The sequence below is a fragment of the Parasteatoda tepidariorum genome, chromosome 3 (assembly GCF_043381705.1).
Source record: "Parasteatoda tepidariorum isolate YZ-2023 chromosome 3, CAS_Ptep_4.0, whole genome shotgun sequence".
Classification (NCBI taxonomy): domain Eukaryota; kingdom Metazoa; phylum Arthropoda; class Arachnida; order Araneae; family Theridiidae; genus Parasteatoda; species Parasteatoda tepidariorum.
In genome coordinates this window covers 100,453,045-100,464,918 of record NC_092206.1, presented here as the reverse complement: position 1 = coordinate 100,464,918, position 11,874 = coordinate 100,453,045, and the positions used below count along the sequence as shown (strand labels likewise).

General features: G+C 26.8%; 1 protein-coding gene across 2 annotated transcripts in view; it reads left to right on the top strand.

The window, feature by feature from the left end:
• The first annotated feature begins 4,158 nt into the window (after nt 1-4,158).
• The window catches only part of LOC107442957 (mRNA capping enzyme), a 42,089-nt gene continuing 34,373 nt past the window's right edge, over nt 4,159-11,874 (top strand). For both annotated transcript variants that reach the window (XM_016056664.3, XM_071179047.1), the window contains exons 1-2: nt 4,159-4,416; nt 11,138-11,226. In XM_016056664.3, coding sequence (XP_015912150.1) covers nt 11,145-11,226 — 82 coding nt within the window. In that variant the 5' untranslated portion in view covers nt 4,159-4,416; nt 11,138-11,144. The remainder of the gene's footprint in view (nt 4,417-11,137; nt 11,227-11,874) is intronic.

Genomic DNA, 11,874 nt, shown 5'->3' with positions numbered 1-11,874 from the left:
TTGTAACGTTCCTTCTTTATCGTGGCTTGATCAATTTAAAAAGCAAAAATTTTTGATATTTTTTCTTATGCAACCAAAAACAAGATGGTATCTCCTTTTTTTTTTTTAAAGAAGGAACATCCAAAACACATCTGAAAAATATTTGTAAATAAACAGAAAAAAATATGTATCTTCTTATTAGAGTTAAACCTGAGAAATAGTTTTACTAAATTTAATGATATAACCTGAAAGGCCTATTTAAAATCATATTACTTCAAACATTAAAATAAGCAAAAAGTATACATAAACTTCATAATTTTATAAAATTTAATTTTGCAAAAAAAGTTCTTTGATAACAATTTTTATCAAAAAATTTTAAGTTTTAATAAAAATCATTATTTAGAAACTAAAAAAACGTAAAATAAAGAATGCCTACGATACAAAGCAAGAAAGAAAAAACCAATTCTAAAAATTCCTTACATTAAAATAAACAACTTTCATGTTTTTTCTTTTTTGATTCATAATCGGACGCAGAAAACCATATGGTTTCTATGGAATATTCCATAGAAAACTATCATCAAATAAGAAAAAAATTACTTAAAAGTAAAATTTTTTATTTTATAAAAATTCACACTTACCTGCTTTATAAATCAGAAGAATTCAAAAATGATTTGTTCTTCGATTTTTGTTACCATTTTTTAGTGCTACGAAAATGCGTCTTTGGGATTTGCCAAAAATAGAACAACCCAAGTAGCACTTAATATTAGATAATATCAGAAAATCGGCAAAATCTAACGTTATCTTACACAACTTCTAATATTAGAAAGATACAAAAGGTCGCTGTTTGCTCTGCATTACATAATATTAGATTCTATGCAAACTAATATTATCTAACGTTTGCCATAATATTACTTTGCGTTAGTTTTGATACTATATAATATTAGATTTTGTTATTTTCTGATATTATTTTGCACTGCTTTTTATTATTTTGGAGTAAGCAAGAGGAAGATATGGATGGTAGTAGAATAATTCAGCGATATAATTTTATTTAATTTTCTGTATTGTTGTGAAACAGTAAAACATAGAACATTAGTTTTATGTCATTCCATGCATTATTTACTTAGCAGTACAGAAATACTAAATAAAATTATATTAGCGAATTCTGCTGCCTTCCATTTTTTCCTCCTTACTCCAAAGTATATCTTATGTTCAGCTGATTTTTTTTGAATATTTCAAACTTGATGAGGAAATAATATTTTATTGCAACTTTTATTGATATTTTTTTCTTTTATTCATACAATGGGTTTTCTGACAAATTTTGTATCATTAATAATTTTCAAGTCTTTAATTTTAAAATGTACTCTTAATTTTTTTTTTAAAAAAACTGGGTTTATTTTATTAAAATCTTAGTTTAATTTGTTAGTTTGTAATATATATTTTTTTTAAATGGTTTCACAATTATCATTCATTATTTATATTCTGAAATTATATAATAAAAACCACACTATATAATTATTAAGTTATATATTTACATTTGAACTGAGGGGAAATTTAAACTTAAAATTTTCCCCCCTTATAATATTAAAATTGTTCAATTTTTAAGTGGACATTTCTTGTAATAATAGGCACAATATAGAACAAAATTTAAAAATATTCAAATTACTTACTTCAACAAGTTTACACATATTTCCCCCCCCCCCCTTCTTTTTTCACTGGAATTGTTAAATGGAGAAATACTTATTCAACTTTATTCTTTTAGTATTTGAAATTTCATTTAGCAAAACACCTAAAAACAAAATTCAAAAGCAAGGCAGAAATTTTTCCAGGGTATGAAACCAGGAAAGCAACTAATATCATAAAAATTGCTGATATTTTTTTATAATGTTAAAATAACTTTTATGGGCATATCAGAAATTTTCATCAATGCGATAATTATTCAAAGGTGTTCTATTAAACTAACAATCTTTGCAAAAAATTAACACAACATTTTAATTTCAATTTTAATTAACTTAATTTTTTTTCTCGGATTATATAGTATGCGCTATGAAGAATTAGTTTTAAAATAAAAACAAATATTATGCATTTAAAAAAGTTGCTTTTGCAAAGAACCTTATAAAAATTTAAACAAGATTCTTCTCTAAGTTGATTTAAATCTGCTTTTACAATGATGTAGATAAATGCTCTGCTAAATTTTAAATATTAAGCCAAAGAAATTTTTATTATTATCATTATTTTACAATCACATTAATTTAAGCATCATAAAAAAATATATATGCTTCTTACCTCAAATTTGAACTGCAAAATTGAAGTAATAAAAACAATGGTAGTAGTATAATTGCTCATAAGTTAGAGTTAATGTTGATGTAAAAATAAAATTGCTTCTGATATCTTCAAAATTTCTTGAATTTTCGTAATACTTAAACATAACTACCCAAGTAGCACGGGGATATTGTACCCAAGTAGCACATAATGTTATATAACATCAGAAAATCAGTAAAATCTAACGTTATCTTGCACAACTTCTAATATTAGAAAGATACAAAAGGTCGCTGTTTGCTCAGCCTTATATAATATTAGATTCTATACAAACTAATGTTATCTAGCGTTCGCCATAATATTATTTTGCATTAGTTTTGATGCTATATAATATTAGATTTTGAATTTTCTGATATTATTTTGCTTCGCTTTTTATTTTTTTGGAGTAAGCAAGAGGAAGATATGGATAGTAGTAGAATAATTCGGCGATATAATTTTACTTAATTTTCTATATTGTTGTGAAGCAATAAAACATAGAACATAGTTTTATGTCATTCCATGCATTATTCACTTAGCAATACAGAAATACTAAATAAAATTATATCAGTGAATTCTGCTACCTTCCATTTTTCTCCTCTTTACTCCAAAGTATATCTAATGTTCAGCTGATTTTTTTGAATATTTCAAACTTAATTAGGAAATATTTTATTGCAACTTTTATTGATATTTTTTTTTTTTATTCATACAATGGGTTTTCTGACAAATTTTATATCATTAATAATTTTCAAGTCTTTAATTTTAAAATGTACTCTTAATTTTTTTTTAAAAAAATGGGCTCATTTTATCAAAATCTCAATTTAATTTGTTAGTTCGTAATAAATATATATATTTTAAATGTGTAACTTAAGCCATTTGTAATTTCACAATTATCATTCATTATTTATATTCTGAAATTATATAATAAAAACCACACTACATAATTATAAAGTTATATATTTACATTTGAACTGAGTGGAAATTTAAACTTAATTTTTTTCCCTTTATTAAAATTTTTTGATTTTTAAGTGGACATTTCTTGTAATAATTGGCACAAATAAAGAACAAAATTTGAAAATATTCAAATTACTTACTTCAACAAATTTACACATATTTTTTCCCCTTCTCTTTTCATTGGAATTGGAAATCCAAATTACTTGAAATAGTGCCATTTAAATGGCACTATTTCAAGCAATTTGGATAATTTTTTTATTGTTGTTTTCCGAATTATATGGATACAGAAATATATACTATTCTATAACGAAGAAGAATATTCTATAACTATTACAGTTCTGTACGTTCTGAATTCACATTTATTTATTGGACCGACGTAATGAATTGATGTTTGAATTGAAGACAGAAGAAATGCATTTTATCTTAATACACACATCTATAACAGTATGCGATAGTGAAATCGGAAGATATCAGTTGCACGTTTGTTGATAATAGAAGTTAAAAATTATTAAGAAATTTTTCTTCGAATTTTCGGCGCGTTCTGGGTCTGAAAGATATCCCAATATTCTGGAGAGTTTTTTCAAGTTCTTCGGCTTTTTTTAGGGAAATTTTCATTCTTATTTGCTGCTAAGAAAATGGCGTCTGATTCTGCCGATGATTTTGATGGAACTAAATGAAAACGTGATAAATTAATGTCTGATATTTACAGGCTCCTGCTAGAGGGCGTACTCGAGCGTTGCGATCGCGAGTTCTAATTGTTTTACTTTTTATAAATATTTTTACGTCGTCTGCTTCAAGACATATTCTTGTTTTAAAAATTTTTGCGTAATCTTTTAGTACGTTAGTAGCCTTTTAACCCTACTTTGTTTTTAACATTTCAACCTATGTTTTGGCCTCATCTATTTCTAAGAAAATATATGTACGAAAATAATCAGTCGGAAGCGTTGTTCTTTTCGAGTCAAAACATTGAAGTGTGTAAATAGTTGTGTACATCGTTCCCAATACGAATTTCTTCCTAATATTTTTATTAATTTAGTAAATATTTATTGCTTAACCTATCGGCATACTATTTTATTTTCACATCTTGTGGTTCTGGGAATTTGTTTGACTGAATATGCCATAAATTAAGATACGCGACATCAGACACTTCGGTATAACTGATGAAAGTTAATTGCTTTTAAAAGAAAAAAGGTTAAGTTTATAAATTTTCTTTAGTTTTGATATGAGTTTTTTCATAATGCATTATTTTCTCATATCCTATTAAAGAAACACATTATATTAATCGGCTGTGTTTTTCATATTTAACAGCTACATTACATAATTTGTTTAAAACTATTTTTAACATTGATTTTAATCGTTTCCTCTAATTTTACTGCACTTTTTTTATGCACATTTAATTTAAAGATATGTTAATTTCTTTGTATCTTCGAAAAGTATAGTCTTAAGTAAATTATTTAGATGTATTGAAACATTAAAGTTATGAATGATGTACAAAAGCAGGCTGATGGTGGATTGAAATTAAAATGTTTGAAATTAGATACTTTATTAGATACATTAAAACAGAAGTTGAATAAAAATAAGAGCTGTGTTACATACCTAAATATAGGAATATTTATGTGAACAATGTGCATTTATTTATCATGAAGCTATCATTCTTGTATTTCCCTAAAAAGCTGGTAAAAAACTAAGGAATGTATGGGAACTGAGGAAACTAATCTAAACTAAAAAAGTGTGTTGATAGATTGTAAGTCTTTAAATATTTTGATTTCATATAATTATAGGAAATAAACAAAAATAATGACATTCAAAATTTTTTAGCTTTTTTTCATAGCTTTCTATCTTTTTTTTTTATCTAGCTTTAGTCCATAAAGTATGCTACAAGAAATTCAACAATTTTGTAAATAATTTTTGTATTTGTGGAATTTTTTTTTAAATAATGACTGTCACTGTAATTAATAGTGCTACTTCTAAACAAACAACATTATTTACACATTTGACTTTAGATATTGGTTTAAAGAAAATATGATCAATGAATTTTGTAGCGAGCACAATTTGGACAAAATAGAGTAAAATGGCTCAATAAATATGTAAATAAATTGTTAAATTTCAAAGCATAAATAAATTTAAAAATACACTGATGTATGATCGCCTGGACTTATTATTATTTTTGACTTTGTAAAACTATCTTAGACAATACTTATCCAAGAATTTTTGGGTCAATCTGTATTTGCCATTTGATGCCCTATGTGCAAATACTACTAAAAGTAACGCATTAAAAAAATTTTTTATTCAATACAGACAATATATTCTTCTTGCTAAACATCAACAACACAACTATTATTTTTTTTAAAAATTAATGTTGTACCAAAGCATTAAAACTTTAAAAATGAAACACAAAATCTTGCTAAGTTGTTAAAAAAATAATATATGCTAATTATTTTTTCAGGATTATCTATTTAAAAAATGACATTTTAAATAAAATGCATCATTAGCACTTTATAAGTACCCATCCTACACTTGGTAAAAAAAAAAATTCACGCAAACTTGGAAATTTTTAGATTTTTACCTGGGAATTATGAGAAATTTAAAACCTGATATGAGTGGCCATCCTGGAAAAAGGAATGATATTCCATTAAAATCCAGTATTGTGTTCCATTACTCAAAAAGTACCAGAATTTAGTACTTGTGCGTTTTGGTCCCACTACACCCCAGTTTATTAGAATCGGCCTCCAATTTCTCTGAAATACAAGGATATCTAATATGTCTGGGCAACAAAAATTATTTTAGGAATTACTTCTCGAGTGTTATAAGAAGATTCTATAAAATTTTTGGGCTAAGAATCATTCAAATTTTTATAGTTTTTACCTCTGTTTTAACTTGTTAACTTTTTTTACTATTTTATTTTTAAATTTTTTAACAATAAATAATTTTATGTAAGGGATTTCAACCATTTGAAAATGAAGTTAATTTGTGGAACTAAAAGGAAAAATAAAAACAATTAAAATTTTAATTTATGGATAAGTTTGGATTAAATTCTTGCAAAATTTTGACAGTAAGTATTTCAGTCAGAAACCTAGTCAAATCTATCTAGTAATAAATTATTTGAAGTGTGCATATAATGTCTGTAACTGCTAGGGTGCCTCGTTTTAAAAAATTTTTTTAATAGAATAATGTAACACCCATCAGAAGTGGTCAATCCATATGGATATTGCAGATATATATTTTTCAAATCAAATATCTTCTCTGAATAGTTTGACTTCAAAATTTCCATTGAGAGCACCAAAATTTTTATTAATTTTTGTTAGGATAAAAAGGTCATATGACTGAGTTAGTCAATACTTCTTTCTACTTACTTAAAAACTTACTTTTATCCTTAAAAATCAAGTTAAATACCCTTAAAGGAACAAAGATGGCTATTGAAATGAAGTATAAATTTGGTCAAGATGCTGTTGTTTTTTTCTTAATTCAATGATACTTGCCAAGTGATTTAGATGGCTATAAACCTAGGACTTCTTCACCAATATAACCCATCAAACCAAACACAAAAAAGGCATGCTTAATCTCTAAATCTTCAGAATTTGAATCTCCGGATATGTGTAATATACACAAATGCCATTCCTAAAAATTTTGTCACCATTTCAGGAAATTTTTAGTATTATTCATTGTAAGCAAAAAAAGGGTCAAAATTCATTATTTTACCCCGCAATAAATAATTTTCAACATTGTTGAAAAGGTTGTAGTATTACTCATTTAAAAAAAAAAAAGCCTTAATTTCCCAATCCTAGCCTGCAGGTCAATCTTCAAGAAATTGATATGAAAATTACTTCTTTTGCTTCAGATAGCCACACTTTTTCGTGATTACGCTATCGCATTTGACTATCAGGTACGCTGGTATGTATAATAAACCATCTAGAACTATAAAAGTATTAAAACATTTTTTAAAAAATCAGTGATTTTCATAAAATTTTTGCCAAAATAGGTGATGACGACGGAATTGAAACCGAGAGTTAATTAATATTGCGATATTTAAGACTTAATTATAATTGCTGGTAGAAAGTTTTTTTAATGGAGATTTTGTGTTTACAAGAAGTTTTTCATTTTATTTAAGTCTATCTCTATTTTTGGCAGAATTGTGGGATTTTGATTGAAATGATGGTAGTGCTTGCTGAAAAAGATAAGTCAGCCTTTTGACGTCGTTTTTAGTATCACAGCAGTATACTTAAAAGACTGTTTCTGCTACTAACTTTATTGTTCCCTCTACTGCAATCCTGTAACACTGAAAGATGGTGAAAGACCATTTTTGCACAGATTTATTTATCACACACCATTTTAGATTCTCAAACTCGTCTTATCGAGCATTCAAAACCTTATTAGGCACATTTTCGTGGACAGGAGAACTAATATAAGCCATCATAGCGAAATGAACATTAACTGGGAGAGTGCATTTATCCTGAATGTAAGAATAGATTACTGTCTGATAATTCAGAGTTTTTGTTAAATATATCAATGATTTCAAATACCAGAACCAAAAATGGTGTCCTCATATAAACTGCATTGTATATAATATACTCTTATGTTTTTCATTTTATTGTAAGTCTTATTGCACTGCTCACTCTAAAAGCTTTATTACAGTGTTTTCAAAAATTTTACTGTACCTTTCCCAAAACAGTTCATATTTAATGATTAAGTTAGAATTTAAAAGTTATAATTTGGTTGAAAACCATAATTTAGAATATAATTTGAGAGCCAAAACATCTCATCTAATTGTTTCTCTTATGACTGGAAAGAATACTTTATATTGCATAAGGGTTGAAAAGCGGAAACAGTTTATTTATGTTTATATAATTCAATGAGATATTTTTTCTGACATTTTAAATTTATTTGTTTAATGAAATTGTTATGATGATTGAGGTTAAGTTTATATTTTACATTTGAAGGAATACCAAAAAGGCATTTTATTTATTATTTTTAAATCTTATTTTTGTTTGCTAGTATTTTATTTGATAAAAATTTTGTTCATTATAAAAGAAAGATTAAGTGATATCATGAATATATGATAGTATTATTTATTAATGAAATGTAAATGCATATTGTAGTTACTGGTTGTTCATGATATGATTGTTCTTACATAATTATTATTTAAATTTAATGAGTATTTCTGCCTATTTATTAAATTTTTTAATTATAAGCTTAGAGTAATTATAAAAATCTCTTTCTATTTATTTCAAAAGCAAAAAGTATAATAAAGATGAAAGATAAAATAAAGAAGTCATACATTGAAAAATGCATGTGAACCATAACATAAGCTATAAAACATTATGCACATTTCATTTCATGAATGTATATTTATAACTTAAAATTAATCATATAATACATTAAACATTTCATTTTACAAAGAATAATTTCAGTAACTTTATCATTATGCATTTAGAAACAGAAAAAATTACTCACATTCTCTTAACCATTTCTTTATTAATTCTTTTCATAATAATCAAGTAATATTTTATCAGTATATACTGTATCTTATTCTATTATTTAGTATATATAAGTATAAACTAAACTCAGCGGCGCGACAGCCCATAGAGTGCCAAGGCCTACTGTGCCCATCTCAGTTTTCTTGACCTTGGGGCTCTGGGGTGCAGGAGCAGATGTTCCGGTTAGGTGGTCAGTCGAACGCGAAACCCCCAGTGTTTAGTCCCCAAGCATGCTTGGTACTCATTTATCGACCCACTGAAGGGATGAAAGGCTGAGTCAACCTTGCCCGGCCCGAGGATCGAACCAGGGACCTGTGGCACAACAGCGCGAAGCGCTACCGCTCAGCCACCGGGCGTCTATATATAAGTATGCTTATTGAATATATTGAAGGAAATCTACTTATCTCTCTACAAAATTGTCTCTTTTCTTGGAAAAACCCAGAAAAACTCATATAGGCTGGTTTTTTTTCTTAAAAAAACAGATATTGTAAATCCTGATGTGTAGTCTCTTTATGTTTAAATAGCAAGTAAATCCCCTTAAACAAGAGCATACTTTGCCCACCCAGGTGATATTCTTCTAATGATTGATGTCCGTTACGAAAAATACTCTCAACAATAGAGGTTTCTAAAATCTTTTTATTTGATATGACATCCCACAGCTAAACTTTAAAGCAACGCAAATATTAGAAACTCTAAACAAAATATAAGGTGATATTAATGCTATAATATTTATGTTATATATTAATGTTATAACATAATGTCAAATATTAGATAAATCAAATATTTTTGAAATGTTTCAATTGGAGATCACTCAAGTGTCTATTGCTAACTCAGGAACTGCTCGGAAATGAAAATTGTATTAAACAAATAGCTCATTGACACATTTTCAATTCCTGACAATATTGTAAAAGCTAAAATAGCCTTTGCAGCAATTCATTACCACACAGGGCAAAAGTAAGACTTGAATTTCGTTATAGAAGAAGACTTTTGATTGTGACCCTAGAGATTGCATTTTATGACCAGCTTTACTTTATCGACAAGCTCTTCTAAAATTATTATTAAAATCCAAGTTTCTGAAAATTTTGCCTGAAAATGTTATTTAAATTAGTTAAGTAATTGGTTAGTGGTCGGTAGGAATAGTAAGGGATCAAGTGTAGCCACCTACGTAGATCTTGAATCACTGGATCAAGTGAGCAAGTCTGTACCCAATATGCACTCCATTTCAACTTTGCTGAGAGGATTTAAGGATTAAAAATAAGTTTTTAATGCAAAGAAAATTCCTAGCTCACTTATGTAAGTGTTTTGACCTAACTAAAATGAGAGAAAATTTAGGTGATTTTTATCAAAATTTTGAGATTATATTTTTTACAAAAAATATAATTTGATTTGGAAAAAAATATATCGATAATGCCCATGTGAATTGGCCGCTTTTGCCAGGTATTATACTTCATTCCAAAAAAAAATAATGTTTTTTTGAAAAGCGCGACACCCTAGTAACTACTAAAGTTATGAGTATCTATCAAATAAATTTTGAAGTCATAGTAAGAATAAATGTTTCATTTTGTTCTGGCATAAAGTAATGAAATTATATAGAAAACACTAGAAAACATAATACTATTGTCTCTACAGTAATATTGGGAACATTAAGAACCATTGCAAATATTTGAAAAGCTATGTGAATGTTGGTTCTAAGTGACATTTTAGTGAATTTGAATAAATTTGTTTTAAAATTTATCCATTGATAATAATAAAAAAGAAGTAAGCTTGCTTTCTTTTCGTTTCTGCAGTTTCTTATTAAAAAAATTTATAATTTGTTGTAGTGAGCAAGCTATAAAAAACTGTGGAGATGAAAGTTCCAAAAGAAATTTTAATGAATTTGAGTAGATAAGGCTTAAAGCCTAATCTACTCATATTCTGCCTTTATTTCTTGTTTGTGAGTTTCTAATTAGTATAATCTATAAATATGTATAATATGTATCAGAAGCTATGTTGATGAAAATTTTTAAGCATTGGTTTTAATCCATTTATTTTAATTTTATCATTCTGCTCTGAGATATTAGAAGTCTCTAACTAAAACTTTTTTATAAATGCAATGTTTTTTTCTAAAACGTTTTTTAATTGTTCTAAAAATACACCTTTTTATGATATCAGAAAGCTCTAAATCTATTTGTATAATAATAAGTTATATTGAAATTTAATTTGCATTAACCCTTGTTAGACTTGGGTAAAACAATTTGTTTTCCTTACTTCTTGTAAAACTTGTTCTTTTTAGATAGGACTTTCTATGTTATGGGTGCAGCACTGTAGTTGCATCGAATATTAAACAGTCGAAATTAGTGAGATAAAAATGTCTTTTACTTCGAGTGTTTGTGGTATTTTAAAAAATGGACTTTTTGTACATCAATACCTCATGAATGTACGTTTTGTTTCAATTTTAGATTTAGAATGGGTGACCGTCACAGGAAGAAAGATTTAGGACCCCCTCCAAGATGGTTGCATTGCCCAAGAAAAGGAAATCTTATAGCAGGTTCTCTATTATTAGTTTCACTTATCTTTGTTATAGTTATTGGGGTAATTCTCTACAAATAAGCTAAAATGAAGGATATTTAAGTTTTTCTATAGAAAAAAGTATATAGTTCGAGATGTCTTTATTGCATTATCTCATAAGTTTGAGGTATTTGAAAAAAAAAATTTTTTTTTATTAATTTTTAAACCTGTGAAATCTCATTCACTTATCCCCAACTCCTACCACCTATAAATACAAAAAAAAAAAAAAAAAAAATATTACCTCTGAAGTATTTTTGCTTGTCTTGTTTTATCTTTTAAAATTAACAGCTGTAGAGTTATTTTTATGTATTAAGTTAATTTTTTGATTTTTAAATGAGTTTTTATTTAGTAATAAATAAATAAAAGGGTTTGAAACTCTAAATTTATATGATTTTCTCACTCATAGCTATTCAGAATGTTTCAGATTGATGTCATTATTATTTAAATAGAAACAGTGCACATTATGAGGCTAGGCTACCGACAATGTTGACCGTCATCAATCTAAAGATACCTCCAGATAGAATCGAGTTAATATCTCTTATATACTAGTTAATTTGAATTTAATAATTGTAGTGGTAGCTGCAACTACAATACTTCCCCACCAGAATTTTATCTGGAATGGAATTTG